Raw genomic sequence first — 27,947 nt, 5'->3', positions numbered from 1 at the left:
CGCAAAAATATACGCAAGTGAGTCAAATAAGCTTCAAGTTTTCTTCATAATCAAAATAACTTAAAAAGTAGTATAAACAAACTAAACAAAAATTGTGAGAAATATCTATTTGTGATGAGTTTGTGATACAGTCAAACTACACGCAGAACTTACCCTGTCTACATTATGTCTGTGATCTCTGCCAACATCTCGATACTGATCTAACATACGATCCAAACTCTTCAAGTTTCTGTTTGTGCCCTGAAAAATATGTATATTCAGATTATTCGTAATATGACTTTCAAATTCTTATTTTTTTTTTAACAAAGTACAATGTACATGTAATGCATATTACAGTAATGTATGACCAAACTTAGTTTAATTTTAGTTTTTAGTTTATACTAATTTGTTTTAGCTGGATTGTGATGAAAGCTTCAAGCTTATTGGAAATACTCTCGAGACCGCTTCCTGGAAAAACCAGTACTGGTGTCATATGAGAAGTCATGGTTGTGACCCCAGTGGGGCTCAAACCAACGACCCCTGGATTGAGCGGCCTACACCTTATCCACTAGACCACCGCTCCCCTTTTTGACCAAACTTGCAGGCAAGTTGGGGCTGTTGGTCTAAGCCTGTACAGTGTACACAGCTTTTTGGATAGACAACATCATAGTACACATAACTGTGTAACTTTAGACAGCATCATTAGGAGCTGTGTTTTTAATGCACGTGAGTGTATGCATGCTTATTTATAGCTAGCTTCAGCAGGTGACTCTTTAAGACTTTAAGTAATTTTAGTGAGAGGGTAGTGCAAGATACAGAAAATGCTCTGATTCCAGAAGCTCCCCTTGTTCTTTAGTGTGTCAGGTGTAAAGCACCCACTTGAGTCTTATCCTAATGTTAAATGTTTTAGTAGGTGGAAAGGGGACTCAAACTCATGACCCCTGGTTTCGTAGTAAGACTGACTATTACAACTGGACAACTTTGTCTGGACACAACAGTTACTGATTCTGCTTTTGCGACCAGTGTAGATCATGATCAGTCTGCATGTCCGTGCAGTCTGATCATGTTCTGCACTGTTCGCCATTTAGTCAAAATCTTTTTGGGAAGCACCCCTTTTAACAGTTAATGGTACTGTCCAAACTGAAAGATGGATAACACACTGGTTATTCGGGTACCTACTCGTGTGAGCGATACCGCCCTCGTGTGATTAATGTACATGTTGGTGAACAGGAAATTCACACCTATAACAGGTAATTATTCCATATTTTACTGAAGATTTGAAAAGTTTTAGTATTAAATGTGTAAGATCACACCTTAACTATATCCATGTCAAATATCTATCTCATATGATCTGAATAACTGTGAAAAAATACGTTTTCTGTCGCAGAAATGAAGATATCTTAAGGCGATGGTATATATTTTCACGTTTAATGGTATTATTTCGGATTATATTAGGCATTTTTTGTTAGGAAAATGAAAAGCAGTCATTCTGTGTATTAGCCATTGCTTTCATTTCACAAAAACTTGAAGCACAGTAAAATTAAATCGATTTTTTCGAAGACAGTGTCTAGAAAATAAGATACCTCTGACGATGTACCATGGTACCATCCTCGTTGTTTCTGTCAATCCAGCGGATACCGTCCTCGTTATTTAAATGAACATTACATTGACGCAGACCTCTTTTCTAAAATTTAGCGATAATATGCAATGACCAGCTAGGATGAAGATAAAACTTTGGTCTTTTATACCCTCCAGCTACTGGAAGCAGCCTATCCGAAAAAAAACTTCTCACATAATTTCTTCAAGTTCGCTTTCAAGATCCATCATCATAGACACATTCTTAGGTGTATTTTCAATTGAATATTGCGACCGTACGTTTTGTCTTGTTATTTAAGATGTTATGGGGTACAAATGTTTGCAACAAAAACAATTAAATTTGTTCAGAAATTATATGATTTTTGTCAAATATTGTATTGCGATCGACCAACGTTTAACTTCGTTTTGAGGAATAAAGCCAGTTATTCGGTCGAAAATGTGCTTCGTTTGAGTAGTCGAAAGAAGTCAGTAGTAAACAGATCGTTTCACCATTTTTTGTGCGAAAATTCGTGTAGAACAAGTGCATTAATCACACCTTTTTATTGCTGGAATACATAATGCATGAAATGAGATGAGATATGTTTATACACTTCACATACAAGTTTTGCAGATCGAAACCGAAAGTAGGGGGTTTATTGTGCGGACAGGAGCATATACGCGCCATTTTAGGGTAGCAGACCACAACTGACCAGCATTTTACTAGGAACTATTCAGCTCCCTCTTTATTTTTATCGTTACTTTAACTTATGATAGAAATTTCATGAAAAATAGGTGTTGGAAAAAGTGATGTTCTATTAAGGTAGGTAAAGAGGGAATGAATTTTAGTAGATTTGCAGGTTTGTCGAGCAATTCAAGCCCCGAGCAATTTGCTTATCATCCAACTGTTGAAAGCAGAGCTAAAATGGTGGGAAATGAAAAGAAAAAAAAAGAAAGCGACGAGAAATTTTGCTTGTTCTTGGTAACCATTTGTACATTATTTCAAAGTTATTACAGCTCGTCTGATACTTAAACTTAAACAAAATATAATCTTACCTGTCTTATAGTCTGTTGCTATTAATTCTGTATTGCAAATAGTGATTATGAATCTAAAGGCAGTAAGTTACAAAAAACCAATCTGCTCTTACATTGTGCCAATATTTTACAGTTATATAAATATACTGCAGGACCTGCTAATTAAGTGATGATATTTCAGAAATGTTCTTCAAGCTATTTTTGTTACTTTATGCAGGTGATACAGTGTTATTTACAGAATCTTAAAATGATTTACAATCTGCACTAACTTTGGAAACTTTCAGTTAATTCAAATAAAACTAAGATTGTTCTTTTTTAACGTGGAAAAGTACATTTTAATAAGTCTGCCTTTTATTATAATAATGCGGCACTTGAAGTAATAGATGACTTCATTTATCTAGGAATTAAATTTATTATAACTACATTGGTAATTTCAATAAAACTAAAATAAAACTAAAATATAGTTGGTTGACCAAGCTAGAAAGGCTATGTATGCTCTGTTGAAAAAAAATGTAGGAAGTTGCAGCTTAGTATTGATTCACAGTTACATTTATTTGAGTCTGTGGTTCAACCAATATTATTGTATGGATCAGAGGTATGGGGATGTGGTGATGTTAGCAATGTTAAAAGTTTTCAGCTTAATTTTTTAAAAACATTACTGAAGGTTAAAAGTCAACACCTTATGTCATGGTTTTTTCGTGAGCTTGGGGTTTTACCAATAGATATTATAATTAGAAATAGAACGAAATAGAATATTGAACTACTGGTGTACAATTTATTAAATGGTAAACAAGAAAAGATAAACTGTATACTTTACAGGTTCATGTAGAGACTCCATCAGCAAAATGTATATTATTGTTCTTGGATTATTCTTATTTTAGAATGTCTACATTGATTCGGACAGAGTAAAATATATACCAAATGATTTTCAACTGTTAAATGTAATGTCATTTCAACGTTTATTTCAAAGTAATGATAGTACTCTTTTTAAGTTAGCATTGTTTGTACAGAGAATACTTCAAATTTTTAGGTAGGGATAGGTTTTTGTCACTGGCAGTTATTTGTATTAGATCTATTATGACCGTAAAACTACTGTTTTATGTTATGTATTAGTGTTTGTTTTGTTAAATTTCTTATTATTATAACGCTGATGCCGTATGGGCCTAGTTATAAATAAAATCTTGAATCTCACAGATTTCCTCCCTAGACGTACATTTAACGTTTACAACCGCTGTGAGAAGTGTGTGAACAAACAATAAAAAGAGATAGAATCTGATACCCAGACTTCAATATCTGCTTCTGTTTCTTCAGTTAGTCACCTGTAAGACACTTATACAGTAGTGTATATTGTATGTTCTTGTAAACAAGTCACCTAATTAGCACTACCTTAATGGAGGGTGCGCCTATGAACAGAGGCGAATATTACAAGATACGATAAAAGGCAGATTTATGAAGCCGGAGCATTTCCCTAAACGAATACATGCCCAGAGAGAGGGTCCACTTTCCCTTTCAGGAAGAAAAAAAAATGGTCTTTACATAAGCACTTTTGCTCGGTGTGCGACAAATTTGGTCGTTTTCATTATGAGACTGAAGGAGAAAAAGAAGAACTTTAAGAAGGCAAGATGATAGAATGCGTAGAATAGAGGGTGGGTGTGAGGGAAGATTTAATCTTGGTGAAATACTGCTAACACGGTCCACTCCCATTCTTTACATCTTTAAAGTTAAAATGCTAATCAAATAGATCGACTAAAGGTCGGGTTTCACATTTCCAGTTCTTATTTCCAGATCCTCAAAGCAATTACCTTCAATTGCGTTTATTTAGTGTACCGTATGCGGAAGCAATCGCCGCGGGGAGTTTTATAAATGTTCATTAACATAACGAGGACGGTACCTATGTGCAAATGGGTAGGTATCTTTGTTTATTTTCATCCATCGTCAGAGGTACCATCAAAAACAGCAACAGGATGCATATAATTGAAATTTTATCAACAAAAAGAACTTGCAGGTACATGATCCAAACGTTTTGTAGTTGAGTATGTATAGTTCTACCAAGGTGAGTGGCAAATTCAGTTATCTGAACTTTGAACAAAGAAAAATACGTCTCAAAACGTCAAAATACGTAATTTTCGCTACATTTCTTCAAATTTTATAGTCATATCAATATTATTGAGGACTGATATTTTCACCAGTACGAAAAAATGCATTCCCTCGGACAAATCTGTCTTTAAAATGTTCAACATTCTTAAATATGTGTCATACGTTGGCATTGTTTTTATATACCCTAAACAACCTACATGTACATTAATCACACGAGGGCGGTATCGCTCACACTAGTAGGTACCCGAATAACCAGTGTGGATATGTTCATTATAGAAATTTAGCAGGATAAGGGATAATAGTGACTGCTTGGTAGTAAACACACTCCTTCTTTCAAACGAAATGTCTATATTTTAAAATATTAAAATGTTATTCTACTTTTTTGTTTTAATTAATCTATTTTGAACTGTTCATTGCAAAAATATATAATTTATTAATGTCTAATGACTTCTAATAACCTAATAATGTTGAACTGAACTTAATTTAGATATTTTCATTCACAGAGTTCAATGAAATAAACAGATTTTTATAAACTTTTAAACGGTGTGTATTAATAAAAGGTTAAGTAAATATTAAACGATTGATTTTTGTCAAGTACACATTTCAATTATCTCTACGGAGGGATTTATACGAAGGTGAACATTAAGCAATAATTTATCAATATCACCTTTTACTATCACGGCATTTTCAATTATACATTTCCCAATAGCTTTTATCTTTCTCTCGATTTCTTATTTAGCGTGTTTATATCATTCTAAGATAGCCTAAATAACTTTCCACAATGTTTGTCATAAAAAATCAAACAATCTCGAAACTAGATTGGCAAGGAATGTTGAACATTTTCATAATAGAAGGGTGATAAACCATTTGACTGTCAAAATAGCTGCAGCGAAAAGGTACACATTTGCTAGACTGACTGCATTTTGGTGTCTTTTCATTACGCGACAGATATTAATCTACCAATACTTTTGATCTTGCATCCATTCAACTGAGTTTAATAGCTTAAACTAATACAATACCCAAAGCCTAAAATTTACAAAGATAGCAATAACTTGCTGCAAATAAGAAAACCAGGTATTTTTTTTCTGTATTTTGGGAAGATGATAAAATACCCTTGGTTTTTTTGGGGAACTTAGTGGCATTCTGGTCTTAATTGGGGAAAAGCTTTAGTCTGGTCTACCTAATTCTATTAAACAACAGCATAATACTGTGAAATCATTATCATTTGTGGGAGACTAAATCACTACTTTCTCATGGGTTTCATGGTTGAGTCAATCTACAAGAGCAAATTAGCAAATTTCACATTCATTTTCATCTTGATAGGGGAAATCCATGAATTCACCCGCCAAACAAATAAATGTTTCTGGTAAAACCAAAAAACGTCATGCTCACAAAATTGAATGATCGCACAGTTGTATCTAGCAGACAGTGGTTTCTTTATAATCACATACATTTTCGATGATCAACCTTTTCAATTCTGGCATATGTTTTGTACAGAAAGGAACATTTTTTACCACCAAATTTTGGTCAAGTATAATTATATCATGTATATGGAAATGTTTGCCTCAAATCTGGGAAAATAAGACGTTTTTTTTTTCAGTTGGAAATATTACCTAAACACAGCTATAAAATTAAGTCAGAAAAAAAACGCATGATAAGGCCATAATATATTAATTCCTAGGTTATCATCCAAATTTTGTTTAAAAAGGGGGCAGGGGGTAGAATTTTATTTTTTATTTTTAAAACATTTCCATGCAGGGGTTCCACTTGACCCGGGAGTAGGGATTTTGACTCTTGAAATTACAGACAGACTCCTAGGATTTCAGTTGAAGGGTCCCTTTTATCAACATGAGATATATTTCTGTTTAAACTCACAAAATCAAGCCTTTTATGTTCAAAATGATAGCTGTTTATATATAAATCATACATTTTTTTTTTTTTTTTTTTTTTTTTTTTTTGAGAGAGCGAGAAATAAAAAAGGTTGGGCGGCATAAAAAAAGAGGGGGCGGGTGGGGATCCGATGATAATCTAGGAATTAATTTATTATGGCCTAATGATAATTATATTTAAGCTGCCCATAGGTGAAAATTGTCTTCTTCATTTAATATTCCAACTACCTTAATAACTAACAATTTCTTATTAGTTTTACATTATTTTCAGACAGTAAAACATAAGTGGCCAAATAAATGATTAACACCCCACTCTACTGTAATATAAAATTTCAAGATCTAAATTCATGATAAAAGTTTTACAAATTTATTACAGTCTATCATTATAGGAGCCTATACACCTGATGTAATTTATTGTATATTGCAATACACTGAATCTATATACCTTAACTGTGCCCTTAAGACATTATTTGATTATATTGCCATAAATTATAAATGGTTAAACATAGAGAAAAGGATACTTTAAGTGTGAACAAACAAAATTTGCATCAACCTGTTACAAGTTTTTACACAAGTTTAGAAGGACAAAAGAAAATTAAGCCATGGACACATGTCGTGTTTGAGCACCAACAATTGAATTAATAAGATTATCTACAGCCCTTGATAGATCAAAGTGATAAAATATTTTTAAACCAACATCTAGGGGTGGGTGGGATAAAGAACACATGTTCATAAATTTTATATTACATTTTAGACATAGTAATATTCATCACACTATTTATATATAATGCTAAAAATGGAAAACCTTTACCCTACTAAGTTTCTAGAATGGACCGGGACCGCCCGGTCCATCAGTCAATTTGGGCAAAACCATTTATTGTTCAAAGGCATGTTCACTGAAAATTTACTGACTGAATAGCGAACAGTGCAGACCATGATGTGCAGGCTGATCTTCGTCTGCACTGGTCGCAAAGGCAGATTCAGTTGCCACCAGCAGGCTAAAGGTTAAGCCTTGTTTATATATTTGTTTTCTTTACAATTTTTTTTACAACAAAAAAAACTTTAAAGTAAAATTATATTGTCATGTACAAACGTATATATTGTGAAGAAAAAAGATATGACTAGATAATGAGCAGCAACATAAATGGCTCTGTGTCTGGATGAAAAATTCTTTACTTGTATTTCATTATCTCATCCTCAACAAAACTTCTAAAGTATTTTAAGACAGATGATAAATCTGGAGAAAATAAAATTTGAAAATCTTTAAATGGGAATATCTGATAGCTCCAAGCTTTTATCACAATCAAGCTAAATTAATTAGTATAAACTAAATGGCAATACCAAAGGCATGACATTGGTATCTCAGCATGTTTTTTTTTTAACTTTCTATCATCTAATACAAAAATGGATACATGCATTATTTTCAAGAACCTACACTGTAGTTTGCAACATTTCCAAAGATAAACATGATAAAGTAGTAAAAAATAATGGCAGTCAATAGCTCATTCATTATAGTAAAAATAGCAACTACTATATATTGGAATTGCTATGAACTGTACAGAAAATAAGCAGATATATTTTAAGGATAATGACTTAGTGTCTAGTGAAATATGAGTTGTACTCCTTTACCTTGTGTTACTTTTGAATACCAGTGCCTCTTCAGATTCTCCCGAAGGAGGACTTCATTAAAACTGATAAATATTTTTCTGTCTATAATCAACGTACATGTCAAAAGTACAGATTTTGAATATTTTCTACTATCACACTATACAGCTCTGCACCATTAAAGCAACTGTGCATAGAAATCGGTGGCATTTTTATAACAATTTTCACACTCGTCTGTGAGGTAATTGTTTATTGTGCAAAGCAAAACATAATTTTTAGGGAAACAGGCTGATTCGGACCGTGGCTGATTCGGACCATGGCTGATTCGGACCAAATTTTTTGGCTGATTCGGACCACATACTTTGAATAAAAGTAGATAATGACCATATATTTTGGCTGATTCAGACCTCAAACTTTTAATTAACAGCCAATAATGACCATGAATTTAGGATGGTTCAGCAATTTTCAGAAAATAATGTTGATTATAGCTTATATTGAGGTTTAACTTGAAGAAAGGACAAAAAATTCACACCGTACAAGCGGGCAAGAAGTTTTGACAAACTAAAATGCATCATTTATGCATTTAAATAAGGACTTTAATTATTCTTTGCATCAGACATTAAACTTAATACTCATAAATTTTATTTTTACTCATGGCATCAGTGTCAGGAAAACTTAAGACAATTTGGGCCGAATAAGCCAAGTAAATTTGGTCCGAATAAGCCATGGTCCGAGTCAGCCTGTATTCATTTTTAGGTCAACAGTATGGTTTTCTCATAATATAAGAAATTTAAACAGCATGTGATAAAAATCTCATCATCAAATAGTGTTCAATGACAACTGCATAAAACATCAATATATACAAGCTGAAACAAATCTGAAAAATAAAAATAAATTACCTCTAAATTCTCCGTCAGTCTGTGAACTCTGTCATCTAAAGCCATTTTCAAACTTCTATTTATGCACTAATTCTGCAAAACAAAAACTGAATGAAGCAATGTGTAAAGTTTTTAGGACCACATGAATACAGAATAGTCAATACTACATGTATACCTAACAAATACAAATTACAACAGGACGATACATTGTGTACTATTAATAAAAAGGCGTAAACAAAACTGTAATAATATGGCAGAACTAGATACAACTACAAGCCACATTTTAATTATTATTTGTCATTAAATAAAGAATGCCACAAATTTCTCTTCAACTTACATATGCTAATTAAGTAATAATGTCTGAGCAAATCTTTACCATGGTTAGCATAATGTTAGATCTCTTACTAGTCTTAGACTACATAATATTCTAAATGCAGAATAATTCAATTTCAAATCAACGAAGAAGAGGACACAGATCAGTCTCGTAAATAATTATTAATTTACAGCATGAATGTCAAACTATAAAGTTTAGCTATTTGTAGAATTTGTTTATGTACTGAAATAGATTTGCTCCATTGACTTTTATACAAATCTGAGCAAAAATCAAGTTACTTACAAACAGGGTAATGCAAGTCCATATTCAACACTTGTCTGTGTATTAAATATTCATGTAAAATCCACATACATTATTCCATTTTTGCAGCTAAACATGAATTCACAGACACACCATGGTTGACATTTTATCACCTATATCAATAACTCCAAGCAATTCCGCAGAGAATAATTGTTAAGTTTTACAAGTTTAAACATGCATGATGAAACAAAAATAACATTTAACAAACACAAGATGATGCAGTTATTTGCAGCAGCACAGCCAGAACAATATTTTTTACATTTCTTTGTCCCTTTTCTCTTTCCAACAACTACATTTTATACTCATGCGATAATTAAATTATTGGTTTTTTGTTGTCAATTGTTTGCAACATAAAAACATACACTTGCAATGAGCGTTTCAGTGACCCAGACAGTTTTCATTTATGAAATAGTATTTTGCAGTGAAATTCTACGTTGTCCCACTCCGTTTTTTAAGACAGAAATATATTTTTATTGACTTCTTTAAATCGCACTGGAACATTAGAAAGGTTAATTATGGAAAAGTGTGTATTTCAACTTTTAAATGTGTTTGGACTTGTCAAATTGTCAATTAAAAACACCGCCATTCGTTTATCGCACCGTGATTAATAATATCACGGCACGAATGACAATCCGGCATCGTTGTCGACTTGCGAAAAGAGCCTTGGGAGGGCGAAGACGCTTTCCTACGGAGGTGAAGGCCCCGGGTTCGATTCTTGGCTACTCCCATTGCGGTGTGTCCTTTGGCAAGGCACTTTATAACGAATGCCTCTGTCGACTCAGCTGTAAATGGGTACCAGCAAATTGCTAGGGGTAGGCCTAAGGTATAATTGGTTTCAACTGTTCTTAAAATAGGGTCGCTCAAAAACTCTACAAAGCTTATGTTTCATTATTTAGGAGGGGGAGAACAGGGCCTATATCGGCCACCAAATGTGTCATAAAAGCCTAAGAAATGCCTTTTCAAAGCGAAGTGAGCGCATTGATCGAGAGGGCTAGGACGCTTTCCTACGGAGGTGAAGGCCCCTGGTCCGAATCCTGGCTACTCCCATTGTGGTGTGTCCTAGGGCAAGGCACTTTATCACGACTGCCTCAGTCGACCCACCTGTAGATGTGTACCAGCAAATTGCTGGGGGTAAAGTATAATTGGTTTTAACTGAAAATCTCAAAAACTCTACAGAGCTTATGTTAATTGTTTCACATCCCCAACTTTGAGCGTGAAATATACGAGAACCGCAACTCTTGTCGGTATTGATTTTTTGCCTCGTGCGCCGTTGTAGTTGTTTCCCTTTACACCAAACTATCGATAAACCTGCTGTTTGGCATATATAGGTACAAATATAGGTACAACGCATCTTGGTTAGATAGAATTCATTGAAGTATGCAAATTAAAGCAGAATATAACACATCTTTAAGCTACTGTAATTAATTGTATTTCATGGACTTTGCTACCGACATTGTTCCATGAGTTATAAATAATTATATATTAAACAATAAGTAAAATGTACGATTTTACGGTAAAAATACTTGTTCATCATGCGTATGTAATGTGTATTTTCTGTCATGTATATGCTGGGCGAAGTTATAAGTTTCGTTAAATGCATGGACCGAAAATATAAAAATAAAAAACGCCACTTTTTAGTGGTAAAGGATAAAGCATCACACAAACCAATTCCTTTTCTTTCAATCCCTTTTGAAAGCTTTTCCCCTTTTTGCTGTAAAGCGTAATGTTGTAAAATTATGTTCTCGTGTTTTTTTTTTTTTTAATTTATCGCCCTGAAAATTTCGATTTTGACAATTACTGCATATTGACTGTAAGTGTTTTACGCGTGAAGTTTTTATGGACCTTTGCGAATACACCGGATGGAGACAAGCTAAACACCCCAGGCTATGCTAATTACCCCCAAAATATGTCTGTAATAAAAATCATCAACTGAGACATAAAGTAGAGATGTTCTGCCATATATATCTTCTTATAGCTTAAACGATAAAACAGATATTTATTTATTAAATTATCTATCGGCAAATTGATCACAGATGTACTTTTTTTTACTTATTATACTTTTTTGCATAAAATTTTAGATGGATGTAGAAAATTATAAAAGAAATTAAGGTGACAGTTAAACAGTTTGTTTCAGAATAGTTTCGAACAGCTGGACAATACAACCTAACTGAATTAAACACATATATAAATTTTGGCAATTTCTAGTGTTTTCTGTGTGTTTTCTAAATACCTAGATCCACTACTATATAAATTCAACATTTCATTTGACTCATCTTTGTGCACATTTATATTATACATACATTTGTTAAAAAACACATTTTATAATTGTCTAAAACACATACTATCTTACATTTTACAATTAACCTAAAATAACTATTTGCTATTAAAAATTATTGTATTACAATAAAACTTCACTGTTTCACAATATTCGCGCTAAGACCATAAAACATTTGCGAAAAGGTGCCCACCACGATAATCCAGTCTAAAACCCCCGTCTTATCTGCTGCTTATCAGCGATTATGTAATAGCCGCTAATTGATGGGCAATTTGCACAACAGGGGTCCCCATCGGACCATGAAGATTTGTGGAGTAGGAATTAATTTTCCTTTATGGAATGTAGAATAATAATATAGCTATAAAAATGTCTTTGTTTTCATAAAAGATATCTGCCAATATCATGATAATGAAAAAGGTCATATACCGGTGAAAGTGATTATTGTATTTGATAAATATATACTTGTTATTTTGTTTTCAATTTGAATAATAAGTTTCATAAAGTGTACCTTTTTTCATCTTCTACTGAAATGCATGCACGGGTAAATAAATCAAATTATCACCACGGTTAATATGACCATCATTCTTTAATTTGTAATTTATACTTTTACGTTCACGTAGTGTTCAGTGAATGTAAAGAAGCCATGGCTGTATGTAATATTTTAGGCCCATATATGTCAAAATTTTCGCGAAATGTTTCAATTATTGAACAGTTTATTGTAATATACCGGCACACAGTTTGTAAAGCAATTACATAGAATTAATTCTAATTGCCTTTAATTTAATGCGGACTTTTTAAGACCAATTTTCCAATTAAAGATATGACTTTAAGTTTGAAAATTCAAAAAAGTTTTGACTTTAATCATAATATATCAATTAATGTCATTTTATAATGTCATTTTATGCCAAATAAAGTATATGTTATAATATATAAATAAATAAATAAATAAAACGCTCAAACAGATATGCAACACATTGATAAGCATTGCCTTGTGCCGTCGTACCGTCAAGTAAATATTTGTGAAAAGCGTGCTCAAGATTGCGATTACTTCATTTTCAAATTAAAATGGAAGCAATTTGTCATTACTCAATTTTAAAATAAGAAATACCCAGACAATGTTCAGACAATGGAGAATACTTCACGAGGTTATAAAATAATGTCATTTTGATAGAAAATACATTTATAGCCTTTTAAATCCTGACATAACCGATCTTTTCAAAATTTCTATATAGAAATACATAGAAACCATAGTCATCAACTTCAAACAAAAATGGAAGCAATAAGTTTTTGTATCACATCGATAAAAAATATATTGAAATAAAGGGCAACAAATGAAGATTACTTCACGAGGTTATAAAATTTTGTTAAATAACGATAAAAATACGTTTTTAATGTTTGAACAATATTTTCCTATACAAATCTATAGTAAAACTGTTTATCGATAAACGTTATCGGGTCCGCGATCCGTGTATATTCAAGGGAGACTACTTTTGCCGAAACTACTGGCAATGTATTGGAATGTTGGCCATGCAAAGCGACGATAAATAAAATTTACCTTTACCTTTGACACAGAGACATGAATCTATTCTAGCTACATTGTGGGATACATAAAGGAAGTGTGTAAACCTACATAATAGTCAGCAGGAAAAGATCATAACTTTAATTTCTTTTATTATGAATATCTTAAAGCTATAAGTTAGTGAGGAACAAGTTTATCCAAGCAGTTTTTTCTGCAATTTACAATATTATAGTCCGTCTTTCACTTGACAAAGTTTTGTCAAAAACTGACGAGAAATATATTATATATATACTGAACAAAACAACTAACCTTGTCATTTGCTGTTTTAGAAATATCACAGCTAACTTGTCATTTGCTGTTTTACCAATATCACAGCTACCTTGTCATTTGCTATTTTGCTTACAGGGGCATCCGTGGCAGAGTGGTTAAGGTCACTGACTTCAAATCACTTGCCCCTCACCGATGTGGGTTCGAGCTCCACTCAGGGCGTTGAATTCTTTTTGCGAGAAAGCCATCCAGCTGGCTTACGGAAGGTCGGAGGTTCTACCCGGGTGCCCGCTCCTCGTGATGAAATAATATACGGAGGGACACCTGGGGTCTTCCTCCACCATCAAAGCCGGAAAGTTGCCATATGACTTATAATTTTGTCGGTGCGACATTAAACCCAACAAATAAGCCAATATCGAAAAAAATACAACTGAAAATACTTTTTTTTTCGAAATTCGGCAATATGCATACACTTATACCAACTGGTTCTTAATAACAAATCCGATGGTCAAAGTTACGCAAAGGTATATTCTTGTTAATTTTTCTAGATACCACAACCGAAGTCACATGTATTTCGACTTTTCATCATCGTAGTCATCGTACGCGGTTTCGACTTTTCACCATTGTAGTTTGGCCCTAACGGGACAACGTATGTTTTGACTAAACTAACGCATTTTCATGCAGTTTCTTACCAGTTAAAATATTATATATTATATATTGAAAATCCCAGATATATTACAATCTAATATTTGTAATAAACTGTGGCCAACTGTGGCCAAGTTCCCATGAGCAGTGTTATTCCGCAGCATGTACAATTTCAAGTATGAATAGATTCAAAATGACTTTCAATCTAAGGCGAATAGTAGAAAATAAAATCTGGAAAGTAGATCCCTCAGATCCCTCGGAAGCACCGCGAACAAGGCAAACAGTGAAAATTGCAGACTCGGTTTGGTCGCGTCTGTTCATGAGCGGTAATGGAAAATGCAACACTGCCCACGCCCCCCACCCCGCACCGGCTTAAGCAGTATTCAAATCTAAATTAGTTGAAATCAATGATCCCGAAGGACCAGAAAATATAACAACACTGAAATGAAGTTTAGTATACATGGCCATTGTGACCAATACTGTGGCAGAGGGTCCAGTATATAATCGAAATATCATCGGATGACATCGTAGTCTGGCCCTAACGGGACACCGTATGTTTTGCTTAAACCTACGCATTTTACAGCTTCTTAACAGTGAAAAATTTCAATGAAAATCCCACATATGTTTCATTCTAATTTTTGTAATAAACTGTGATCTAGTTTCAAATGAGCAGTGTTATTCCGCAGCATGTACAATTTCGAGTCTGATCAGGTTCAAAACGACTTTCAGTCTCTTACATAATTTTTGAATCGGTACCGGACAAGCTTTCTAAAACCTTCTTGTCCGAACATGTAGATAGGCTTTTACGAAAAGAGAATAAAACGATGTTCTTTCAGTAAAACAATTAGACCTTCAACATACATCATAGTAGATACGATTATATGGTGCTAATTGTACACCATACTCTGGACGAGATTTGTATGACCTTTGTCAAATTATATCAGGGTTCTTCATTGACGCTTAGAGTAAAAGTTTTTACACAGTTTTGGTAATGTTTTTTTTTCTTCTCTGTGTGTGTGTTTGTGTGTGTGTTTTGTCACTTGTATGTCCAAAATTTGCTCTACAAAAATGAAAGTAATTTTTACTTTCTGAGGTTTCATATGTCTACCGATATCGAAGTACTGTTTGGTAGGCAGGCGATTATTATCCTGCATAAACCTTTCACGTAATATTTGGTGGGGTAGCATACCTTCCTGGTCTTATGTTCTTTTACCACTTCCTACACCTATTTAAGTTACTGTACGAGAACAATTATCATGCCATAACTTCTACGAACAAGAGCCATGTTACACATGACTAATCCCCCCGCCGGGCATATTATAATTGAAGGCTAAAGTTCCTGGCAAGCTGGTGTCTGAAAGTATTAATTTTGGGGAAAGCTTTGAAGAACCGTTTAGTTGTGGTCCGCATCAGGGGTTTTAAGATGTAGAAGAAAGAATAAGTCAGTAGTGAGGTGGTTTACTGCTAAATTTTATTAATTTTCATGAACAGTATAGCTATGATGTTTTTCTATATGGCTACTGTAAAAAGAAGGAATGGAAATTTAACAGGGAACAAGAGTGCCAGAATGTCAAAATATATGCCCGTCAAAGCAAATTTCTTTACTCTAGTAGCTGTATTTGCAAATGGAATGTTAATTTTGTGGTTGTTTAGTAATCATTGTAAGTCTTTTGTTTTTTAAAGTCCACAAAAACACTCCTTACCAGGTAGAGATACCTTATATATAATAAAATACACCTAAAATTGGAGAGTAACATCAATGTTGTACCACAGAAAAGTGGTCTTGTTTTTTCCCTAGGGTCAATTATAAAAATGTTACAATATAAGTTATTTATAGTAACAACTAAGGGAAGTTAATCCTTATAAAAAAAACAAAAAACTTGCAAGTCCACACAAAAATCTTTATCAGGTAGAGATTGGTCAAAATACACCTCAAAATTGGTTTAGCATGCTTGTTGTACTAGAGAAAAGTGGTCTCGATTTTTCCCTACGACTACTAATGAAAAACTTACAATAAAAGCTATTTAAAGTAACAACAAAGGGAAGTAATTCTAAAGAAGGGAACTGCGCATGACACTTCGTCTCATCATGGTGTATAATTGTGCCAAGTTACATCAAAATCCCTCCTTGCATGAAGAAGAAATGCTTCGGACAAAGTCATTCTTGTATCTGACCTTTGGCCTCTAAGTGTGACCTTGACCTTAGGCCTAGTGACCTGGATCTTGCGCATGACACTCCATCTCGTGGTGGCGAACATTTGTGCCAAGTTATATCAAAATCCCTCTATGCATGAAGAAGAAATGCTCCGGACAAGGTTTTTATTCTTGTATGTTTTGACCTCTAAGTGTGACCTTGACCTTATACCTAGGGACCTGGTTCTTGCGCATGACACTCCGCCTCGTGGTGGTAAACATTTGTGCCAAGATATATCAAAATCCCTCCATGCATGAAGAAGATATACACCGGACAATTTTTTTTAAGAAAATATGATAAAGGGGAATAACTCAAAAAATAGGCAAGATAGAGTTATTATTCTTGCATATTGCACTTCCTCCAAATGTGTTCTATCAGTGTCTGAAGTTTGAAGAAAATCCCTCCAGTACTTTTGGGGTTATGCTCCGGACAAAATGTTTTAAGAAAATAAGATAAAGGGGAATAACTCAAAAAATAGGCAAGGTAGAGTTATTGTTCTTGCACACTGCACTTCCTCCCAATGTGTTCTATCAGTGTATGAAGTTTGAAGAAAATCCCTCCAGTACTTTTGGAGTTATGCTCCGGACAAAATTTTTTAAGAAAATAAGATAAAGGGGAATAACTCAGAAAATAGGCAAGATAGAGTTATTGTTCTTGCACACTGCACTTCCTCCCAATGTGTTCTATCAGTGTATGAAGTTTGAAGAAAATCGCTCCAGTACTTTTGGAGTTATGCTCCGGACAAAGATCGTTGCGGACGGACGGACGGACGGACGCACGGACGGAGAGCATTTCTAATATCCCCTTCGCCTTTGGCGGGGGGATAAATAAACGTAAATTTCTAAAAAGAAAAAGAAATTTCTTACGTGTATGTATTCTGTGTCAGGAAAATCTTTCTGTCTTTAAGTTCATTATATCATCGGAGATCTAATGCCTGTGATAAAATCAAAATCGTAACCGCTGGACATTTTGAGAAGGAATGAGGGTATGTGTATAGGATATCGACCGAGTAAGAGGTCTTTCTCTGTAGGAAAGACCTGAGCACGGACTTCTTGTTTCGAGAAGCCCATGCGCAGGTCTTTCCTACATAGAAAGGCCGATGTACGTGGTCAATATCCGACTTTTATCGCCTTGTCAACGAGGACAAAGAGAAAAGGCAACAAAACGCCGAAAGAAAAAGCTCGACTTTTCGCTTCATCGCCTTCCAGTTGCGCATGCGCACCCCATTGTTATTAGATGAGACAGTGCAGAAATCAAGCATATGCTGATTTTGTAAGCAATCCCAAACGAATATAGTTTATATTTTATACAGCGCATGTACTACAGCAAGGCGACAAAGCAAAAATGTAAGATTTCTGGTATTGGCGGGTTGTCCCCTTTTTGCTTGTCCCGGCCAACAAAGGAAACTGTCGAGATTCTTAAAACATCTCCCTGTTATGCGCTGTGGTTTTTCACTTATTGTATTCTCAATGTCACCCTTTCGCCTAGAGTGTAAACAAAGCAAAATATAGCAAATTCTGTCAGTCAATGGCACATAACACTGGACAAAATGATCGGATCTTGCCCATAACCGAACTCGTCCGAGGTCTTATAACCAAAAACATTGCGACAAAGTTTGATTAAGATTGTTTAAAATTGTGGATGACAGAGTATCAATAAACTAAATGTGAACGGACGGGCGGAGAGACGACGGACATTCATCGATCCTACGAGCTCATCATGAGCATTCGGCCATTTTTTACCTTAGCGCAATAACTTTTAAAAGTATGGTAAAATGTCAAACCCTTCTATCAAATGCCAAATACCAAAGCTCTAGAGAAAAGGACATTTAAAGCCTGATAGCTGAAAACTTACTTTTAACCCAAAAGACCTGTCTGTTCAATGAACTGGAACCATTTGAACAACTTTGACGAATCAGAAAAAATTAACAATTTATAGAAGGTCTCAAAAGGACAATTTGTGTGAAAATACTTCAAAATCGGACAAACAGTTTTATGCAATGAGATTTTCTAAATTTCTATATACATAAAAGGAAAAGTGACCATGTTTGAACAATCTTAGTAGAGGATGGATCACACAACAACCATTTGTGTAAAATTATTTCAAAATCAGGCAAGCATTTTCACACAAGAAGATTTTGAAAGTTTCCATTATATACATATACTGTATGTAGAAAAGTGACCTCCCATCTGGCATTCATTTTCTTTGAAAAATCTAAATAATTTGAACAATCTTGGTAGAGGGTCACACAAAAATCACCTGTGTAAAATCATTCTAAAATCGGGCTACCAGTTACACACAAGAATATTTTAAAATTTACATTATATATATATATACAGGGAAAAGTGACCATGTTCTTTTTTGACGAATCAAAATAATTTTAACAATCTTGGTAGATTCTAAAATCGGGCTGCAGTTTCACACAAGATTTTTTTTTTTTAATTTCCACTATATTCATGTAACAGCTAGGCTGAAAATACTTCAGCCCTGACCGGGAATCGAACGCGGGACCTCTCACACCTAAGGCGGACACTCTACCACGTCACTATAAAAGCTAGCTCAATTGCAAGGAAGTATATAAGTGCACCCTTATACTCTACCCTACTACATACACTCCTCCATTTTAGAATTCGTCCTCGAATTCCAGGAGTTCGAACCTCTGTGGGACGTTCCAAGGTGTCCATTTATATCTATTTGTGAGTTATTAACGTTGGCCGCCAAATGTTGCACGTTGAAAATACTTCAAGCCTGACCGGGAATCGAACCAGAGACCTCTCACACCTAAAGCGGACACTCTACCACGTCGCTTTAAAAGCTAGCTCAATAGCAAGGAAGTATAAGTGCACCCATATACTCTACCCTACTACATTCATATATACCAAAAGGTGACCATGCCCCTGGTGGCCTTGTTGTTTTTACGAATCGGTATAATTTGAAAAATCTTGGTAGAGGGTGACATAACAAGAGCTGTCGTAGGACAGCAACGCTTGACTATTCAACAGCCTTGTCAATTGAATGAATACAAAAGTCGAAAAATGCTTATGGATCCTGCACAGTGCTTATCAGCTTATGACAGTGAACAAGTGTGTGAAGTTTCAATCCATTCCCATAAGTGGATACTGAGATACCAGCTTACATACAAAAATTTAACCAAAAACTGCTAAGTCGAAAAGGGGGAATAATTTTGAAAAAATGCATAGTAGAGTTATGGGACCTGCATAGTGCATGTCAGATCATGACAGTGAACAAGTGTGTGAAGTTTCAATCCATTCCCATTAGTGGATACTGAGATACCAGCTTACATACAAAACCTTAACCAAAAACTGCTAAGTCGAAAAAGGGGAATAATTTTGAAATGCAAAGTAGAGTTATGGGACCTGCACACTGCATGTCAGATCATGACAGTGAACAAGTGTGTAAAGTTTTAATCCTTTCCCATTACAGGGTACTGAGATACCAGCTTACATACAAAACCTTAACCAAAAACTTCTAAGTCGAAAAAGGGGCATAATTTTGTAAAAAAGCAAAATAGAGTTATACCTGTGCAGTGTAAGTCAGTTTATCACAGTGAAAAAGTGTGTGAAGTTTCAATCCATTCCCATTAGTGGTTACTGAAATACCAGCTTACATACAAAAACTTAACCAAATAGGGACGCAGACGCGGACGCCGGCGCATGGGTGAGTCCAATAGCTCTACTATTCTTTGAATAGTCGAGCTAAAACCATTTATGTGAAATCATTTTAAAGCGGCAATCCTCCAGATCGTTCGACAACAACAAAACATATTTTTTTTTAGATATCTTTATTAAAACTTAATTACTGACAAACTTTATGTTACGGAAACACATGAGACTTTGCTGTTTTTACTACTTTTTACGATGAAAATCGAAAAGCGTTTGTCACGCTTTTACTCCAGGTAAACTGGCTCGATTATAGATATCTATATTTTGAAGTGATTATTCACTACTTCAGCTATAGCGCTATTTGTTACGACGACGAGAAAATGTCTTTATTGCCGCGGCGGTCCGGGGTTCGATTCCCGACGTGGTCATCTTTTTTTCTTGATTTGGAACTTTTAAAATATTTTAGAAACAAAAATTCATATTCTAATGTTCATAATATGAGCAAACTTCAATTTGAAAGAAAGATTATTTTTCAGCCAAATCTGGAGGCATGCTGCTTTAAAATAGGACCATCGGTTAAGGATGTCGTTTGAAGATTTTCTAAATTTAGCTCTAATAGCAACCAAGCGGAACCGTTTGAACAAATTTGGTAGAGGACCATTCATGCCACGATAATGTATTTACTTAAGCTACCTTTGATAGATATACATTTTTTTTTTGTATTTTCACAAGCCGTTTCATGTCATTCCTATAATTTATCATCTTAATTTACTCAATAATATGCTTATTGCGATATACCACTAAATAGTGTACCCGCCTATAATTCTGCAGAGCCCGCCAGTAACAAAATCCTGGAGAGGACCCTGATAGTAAATAAAAATATATCGTGTTATATTTAATTACATATTTCATCCGCGGTGGTTAAAAACAGAAACTAGGTAAACAATTAAAATATGTCGCAAGAATACTCAACTTGAGGGATGTTATTAATTACTGGAGATGGTGCTGATACGTTTGCATGTGAGAACCACTAACTGCACCGAGATTCAGAGGACACCTCAGTCAATTGCTTTTATTAAACAAGAAGGCCAAGATGGCCCTAGGTCGCTCACCTGAGAAACACACCATAACACACCGAAACAGTGTAAGCATGTTTGACACAGTGATTTCATGGAAAAAAATATTCTGACCAATTATCATTAAAATTGGAGCAAAAATCTTGAGTATAAACAAGTATTTTCTTTGATTTGACCTAGTGACCTAGTTTTTGAACCCAGATGACCCATATTCGAACTTGACCTAGATTTCATCAAGGCTATCATTCTGACCAAATTTCATGAAGATCAATTGAAAAATACAGCCTCTATCGCATACACAAGGTTTTTCTTTGATTTGACCTAGTGACCTAGATTTTGACCCCAGACTACCCATATTCAAACTTGACCTAGACTTCAAGGCAACTATTTCCACCAAATTTTATAAAAACCCAGTGTAAAATGCAGCCCCTATTGCATGAACAAGGTTTTTCCTTGATTTGACCGAGTGACCTAGTTTTTGATACCAGATGACCCATATTTGAACTTGACCTAGATTTTATCAAGGCTACCATTCTGACAAAAATTTCATGAAGATCAGTTGAAAAATACAGCCTCTATCGCATACACGAGGTTTTTCTTTGATTTAACCTAGTGACCTAATTTTTGATCCAAGATGACCCATATTCAAATTCTATCTAGATTTTATCAAGGAAATCATTCTGATTTAATTTCAGGAAGATCAATTGAAAAATACAGCCTCTATCGCATACTCAAGGTTTTCCTTTGATTTGGTATAGTGACCTACTTTTTGACCCAAGATAACCCATATTCAAATCTGGCCTAGATTTTATCAATGCAATTATTCTGACCCAATTTCATAAAGATAAGTTGAAAAATACATCCTCTATCGCATACACAATGTTTTTCTTTTATTTGACATAGTGACCTACTTTTTGATCCCAGATAACCCATTTTCAAACTCGGCCTAGATTTTATTAAGGTAATCATTCTGACTTAATTTCAGGACGCTCAATTGAAAAATATAGCCTCTATCACATACACAAAGTTTTCCTTTGATTTGACCTAGTGACCTAGTTTTTGACCCCCAGATGACCCAGTTTCAAACCCGGCATTGGTTTTATCAAGGTAATCATTCTGACAAAATTTCATGAAGATCAGTTGAAAAAAACAGCCTCTATTGCATACACAAGGTTTTCCTTTGATTTGACCTAGTGACCTAGTTTTTCAACCCAGATAACCCATTTTCAAACTCGGCCTAGATTTCACCAAGGCTATCATTCTGACAAAATTTCATGAAGATCAGTTGAAAAATACAGCCTCTATCGCATACACAAGGTTTTTCTTTTATTTGACCTAGTGACCTAGTTTTTTAACCCAGATGACCCATTTTCAAACTCGGCCTAGATTTCATAAAGGTAATCATTCTGACAAAATTTCATGAAGATCAGTTGAAAAATACAGCCTCTATCGCATACACAAGCTAAATGTTGACAGACGACAGACAGACAGACGCCGGACATCGAGCGATCACAAATACTCACCTGAGCATTGCTCAGGTGAGCTAAAAAGACACCAGCAGATATTTTTATTAATATGTTTTAATATAATAGATATGTAAATTAGAATTATCAGAGAGAAATACAATAAAATACAATGGTACTTCATCACACAAACACGCACAGAATGCCTCTAAATTGCGCGAAATGGTGCGCATGATTTCAAAATTTTCCAGGGCAGCATACCCCCGGACTCCCATGACCTTTTCTGACTGCCCCATGCCCTTTTTCCATCCTGGATACAACACTGTTGAGCTTTAATGTTCTGTCCTGTCTGTAATTCAGCCATCCATCAAGGGATTTTATTACAACCTGACACGTTTTCCACAATCGGAGGATGTGTCATACACAATACGCAGAACCCTAGCTCAAAGGCCAAGTTCAAATGCAGCTGTTTTTCTCCTGTCGCTGTTCTCCTGTCTGATCCATAAATTGTTATCCTTGAAGGAATTTTATTATTACTTGACCCAAATGTAACCCATCATGAGATGACGTGTCATGTGTAACACCCTTGCCACAAGTCAAAAGGTCAAGGTCACACTCATATATTAAACGTCAGCGTTTCTTCCCTGTCTAACATTTAACTCATCCATCAAAGGATTTCAATATTACTTGACACAAATGTTTCCGATCATGAGGTTTCCCATTATGAGACGATGTGTCATGTGCAACACCAAGACAATTATCTCAAATGTCAAGGTCACACCTGGGGTCAAATTTCTATAAGGGGTTTTCCTGTGAAGTACATAACCCAAGCCATCATTCAAAGGATTGTAATATATTTTTGCACTAATGTTTTCCAGAATGAGACTTGTCTTGCATAACATCCGTATCCCTAAATTAAAGATCAGCCACACTCATAGGTCAAAGGTCAGTACGAGTTATCCCTGCCCAGTCCATAACATAAAGGTTATAAAACTGAGCAAACATTTACCCAGATATTACATATAGTTGCTACTTCCATTAAAGTTTAGTGTTAATAGATCCAACCAAACTCTTGAAAATTAGTGGAAAATCATTGGCTGAAGTGAACACAGATACTATCATAAGTTAAAAGATCACACCACTATATGTAAAACAAAGTTAGGGTATTGAACGGAAATTTGTTTCTAAATTTAGAAACAACGATCACAAAACCAGTTCTACAAATGTATAAATAAGCTGGCTATATACCAAGTCTAATGACAGTATGTCTGTTTTAGCCAGAGTTCGTAAACCAAAAATCAATTTTTAATGATCCGATTGAAATGTATTTTTTTTGTTTTTAAGTAACTGTGACATTGATCCTTAGTATGACACCTCAATGGCTATTTCAATTAGAAAAAGAAAAGAACCACTATCAATGAAATGAGAACTCATTCCCAAATACAATCCATGCTTTTGTTTCCTTACAATCTCTCTACAAACAAAGCTTGGCGTTATATGTACTAAAACTAAAGGCACTAAGTGGAAATCATTGTTTCGGATATTACATGTTTCTCTCCTGTATGTATTCTCTTGTGTGTCTTTAGACTACAGATGTTGTTACATGCATAATCACAAACATCACAATTAAAAGGTTTCTCTCCATTATGTATTCTTGTATGTCTGCCAAGACCACTGCTTGTTGCACATGCATAGTCACAAACGTCACATTCAAAGGGCCTCTCCCCCGTATGTATTGTCTTATGCCTCTTTAGGTTAATGCTTTCATTAAATGCGTGATCACAAACATCACATTTAAAGGGTTTCTCTCCTGTATGTATTCTCTTATGCATCTTTAAACTACTGTTGTCATTACATGTATAATCACAAGCATTACACTTATAGGGTTTCTCTCCTGTATGTATTCTCTTATGCCTCTTCAGGCTGTTACTTGTAACACATGCATAGTCACAATAATCACATACGAAGGGCTTCTCTCCCGTATGTATTCTCCGATGAATATTCAGAGCATTGTTGCGTTTACAAGCATAACCACAAAAATCACATTTAAAAGGCTTCTCTCCCGTGTGTATTCTCTTATGCTTCTTCAGACTAATGCATTCATTACAAACGTAATTACAAACATCACATTTAAAGAGTTCTTCAATTGTATGTTTTCTCTTATGCCTCTTCACACCCCTGATATTGTCGGATGCATAATCACAAACATCACACTTATAGGGTTTATCTCTTGCATGTATTCTCTTATGCCTCTTCAGACTACTGATTTTGTAACATGTATAATCACAAAATTCACATTTAAAGGGTTTATCTCCTGTATGCATTCTCTTAATATGCGACTTCAGACGACTGTTAGCGTTACATGTATAATCACAATTACCACATTTAAAGAGTTTCGCTCTTGCATGTATTATCTTATGCATCTTCACATTACTGCTTTCATAACTGGCATTGCCACAAACATCAGCTTCATAATTATTTTCTTCTGTATGTTTTCTTGTATGATTCTTCAGACTTCTACTTGTAACACATGCGTAAGCGCAAGAATCACATTTAAAGGGCTTCTCCCCCGTATGTATTCTCATATGCCTCTTCAGGTTAATGTTTTCGTTAAATGCGTAATCACAAACATCACATTTAAAGGGTTTCTCTCCTGTATGTATTCTTTTATGCGTCTTCAGACTACTGCTATCGTTACATGCATAATCACAAACATTACACTTAAAGGGCTTCTCTCCTGTATGTATTCTCTTATGCCTCTTCATACAGCTATTTGTAATACATGCGTAGTCACAAGAATCACATACAAAGGGCTTCTCCCCAGTGTGTATTTTCCGATGAGTTTTAAGAGCACTGTTGCGTTTACAAGCATAATCACAAAAATCACATTTAAAGGGCTTCTCTCCTGTGTGTATTCCCTTATGCTTTAGCAGACTAATACTTTTATTACAAGCATAATTACAAACATCACATTTGAAGGGTTTCTCTATTGTATGTATTCTCGGACTACTGTTTTGGTAACATGTAGCATCAAAATCAAGACAGTGCACGTAAGATGCCATCGCGATCTGCATCTTCAGGTTAATGTTCCTATTCGATAAATAGCTGCAATCATAACATGTGAAGAATTTTTCTCATCTGTGTTTCAAGCATTACGGATGTTTAAAGTGTAAGAAGGAATACTACTCTTTCAAAAATCTCTGTTGTTTCCCCTGACTTGGTTTTGTTCTTTATGCATCTGTACTTTTTGATACACTATGTCGTTTTTTTTTTCATGCTGGGAATGAACTGAAAGTTGGAATCCACTAAGTGACTTCAAGTTCTGGCTTGTAAACCACATAGATCTACGAGAGATAAGAGTTACAGAACATTAGACATATAAGTTTTACAAATTATATATTAATAAAATCTGAGGAACAATCACACATCAACATGTACAGAAACTAAACAACAAATGTGCAAACCAGATTTTAAATACTAAGAATTTAACAAGAGCTCCGCCAATCGTGGCAATATAGGGTTATCTTTGAGGAAGAAAGAAGCAAAATTTAAAGAAAAGGCATATTTTATGGTGGGTAGTGGGAAGGGTGTTGGGGGTGGGCGGAGGGCAGGGTATGTGTGGTTGTGGTGACAGGATATTAAAGCACTAAGTGATGTTTTGGGCGAGGGGTGCTATGTAGATTGTTTCAGTGACAGGATACCAAGATACAAAAGGGCAAGAAACTAAATAAAAAATTAAAAAAAGACATTGTTTTCGGGTGAATGTGTGTGGGCTGGTCGGGAGTGGAATGTTGGAAGCAGGGTATTTGTGTGTGCGGCGCTGGTGGTGACAGGATATTAAAGTTTAGGAAATATCATAGCTCCAGAGAAAAAGATTTTTAACGTCCGATAGCTGAAAACCTATTTTTATCCAGAAAGTCTGATATGCTCAATGAACTGAATCCATTTGAACAAATCTATAAGAATCTTACCTAGAGATGATTTGCGTAAAGTTTCATCGAAATCTAGCCAGTGGTTTATGAGATGTTCTTGTTAATGAATTGTTGATGAATAGTGACGACGCCCTTTGGCGGACATGATTTTTGACAAATCAGTAAAAAGAATAAACACTATTTGTAGAAGGTCACACAAGGACGATTTTTTGTGATATCATTTTAAAATCTGGCTAACAGTTCTATACAAGAAGATGTTCTTACTTTATACTATATACATATAGTGAAAAGTTACCATGCCCCCTTGCAAGCAGTTTCATGTGAAAAGTCTTTGAAAGTCTCCACCATATACATATAGGGAAATGTGATCACGCCTCTAGTTGTCATGATTTTGACGAATCAGTATAATTTGAACAATCTTGGTAGATGGTCACACAAGGACCAATTGTGTAAGATTGTCTTAAAATCGGACTAGCACTTTCACACAAGTAGATAATTTAAATTTCCACTGTATACGTACATACAAGAAAAGTGACCACGCCCCCTGGCGGCTATGTTTTTTAAGGAAGCAGTATAATTTAAACAATCTTGGTAGAGGAAGACATTTGCGTGAAATTCTTTCAAAATCGGACCACCTGTTTAGGAGATGTCGTTTGAAAATAATTTCTATAGTTTTCTCTGGCGGTCCCTATGTGCGACCAAGCGGAACCGTCCGAACAACTTTGGTAGAGGACCATCAATGGAACTCCCACGCTAAGTTTAATCAAAAGCCATTCAGTAGTTTTGGAGAATATGTCGTTTAAACACAAATGTTAACGGCGGACGGACGAACGTGACGAACGGACGGACGCACGCACGAAAGACACAGCGTGACAACAACAGCTCAGTATGAGTACCCTGTGCTCAGGTTAGATAAAAATTCCTGGGGGTGGGGAGTTCGGTGGTTAATGGGTGGGAGGCGTGTAATGTAGATTGTTGCAATCTACACTCATCTCGTCACCATCTGGCTATATTCAAAGTTTTAAGTCAACATCTTTAATAACTCTTTAACTTATATGTTTGAACTTGCTGTGACCTTGACCTTTGACCTACTACCTTGGTTAATGCAATCAGTACACTGTTTCATCATAACCCTACATCGCAAGTTTGAGGTCAACACCTTAAATGGTTATTATGTTGTGCTCCGGACACTAACTATGGCGGACAAAGTTTGAGCTTAGTTTGTGAATTTCGCCTTAAACTACAGACCAGAATACGAAATACAC

The 27,947-nt window shown here is 35.0% G+C and overlaps 2 protein-coding genes across 6 annotated transcripts in view; both read right to left on the bottom strand.

The window, feature by feature from the left end:
* Window positions 1-10,273, bottom strand: part of LOC123536986 (centrosomal protein of 128 kDa-like) — a 47,934-nt gene extending 37,661 nt beyond the window's left edge. For 3 of the 5 annotated variants that reach the window (XM_053548341.1, XM_053548329.1, XM_053548338.1), the window contains exons 1-3: window positions 9,672-10,273; window positions 9,077-9,148; window positions 154-240 (exon numbers count right to left, since the gene is read on the bottom strand). In XM_053548341.1, the coding sequence (XP_053404316.1) occupies window positions 154-240; window positions 9,077-9,121 (132 nt within the window). In that variant the 5' untranslated portion in view covers window positions 9,122-9,148; window positions 9,672-10,273. The remainder of the gene's footprint in view (window positions 1-153; window positions 241-9,076; window positions 9,149-9,671) is intronic. The other 2 variants (XM_053548311.1, XM_053548320.1) reach the window with 2 other exon arrangements.
* Window positions 10,274-22,650: 12,377 nt separating this feature from the next.
* On the bottom strand, window positions 22,651-26,562 carry LOC123537015 (zinc finger protein 62-like). The gene has a single exon (XM_045320562.2). The coding sequence runs from the start codon at window positions 25,822-25,824 to the stop codon at window positions 24,268-24,270; it is 1,557 nt and encodes a 518-aa protein (XP_045176497.1). The 5' UTR covers window positions 25,825-26,562; the 3' UTR covers window positions 22,651-24,267.
* Between the last annotated feature and the right edge of the window lie 1,385 nt (window positions 26,563-27,947).

Source organism: Mercenaria mercenaria, chromosome 1 (genome assembly GCF_021730395.1).
Source record: "Mercenaria mercenaria strain notata chromosome 1, MADL_Memer_1, whole genome shotgun sequence".
Lineage (NCBI taxonomy): Eukaryota > Metazoa > Mollusca > Bivalvia > Venerida > Veneridae > Mercenaria > Mercenaria mercenaria.
This window is presented reverse-complemented; position numbering and strand designations above follow the sequence as displayed.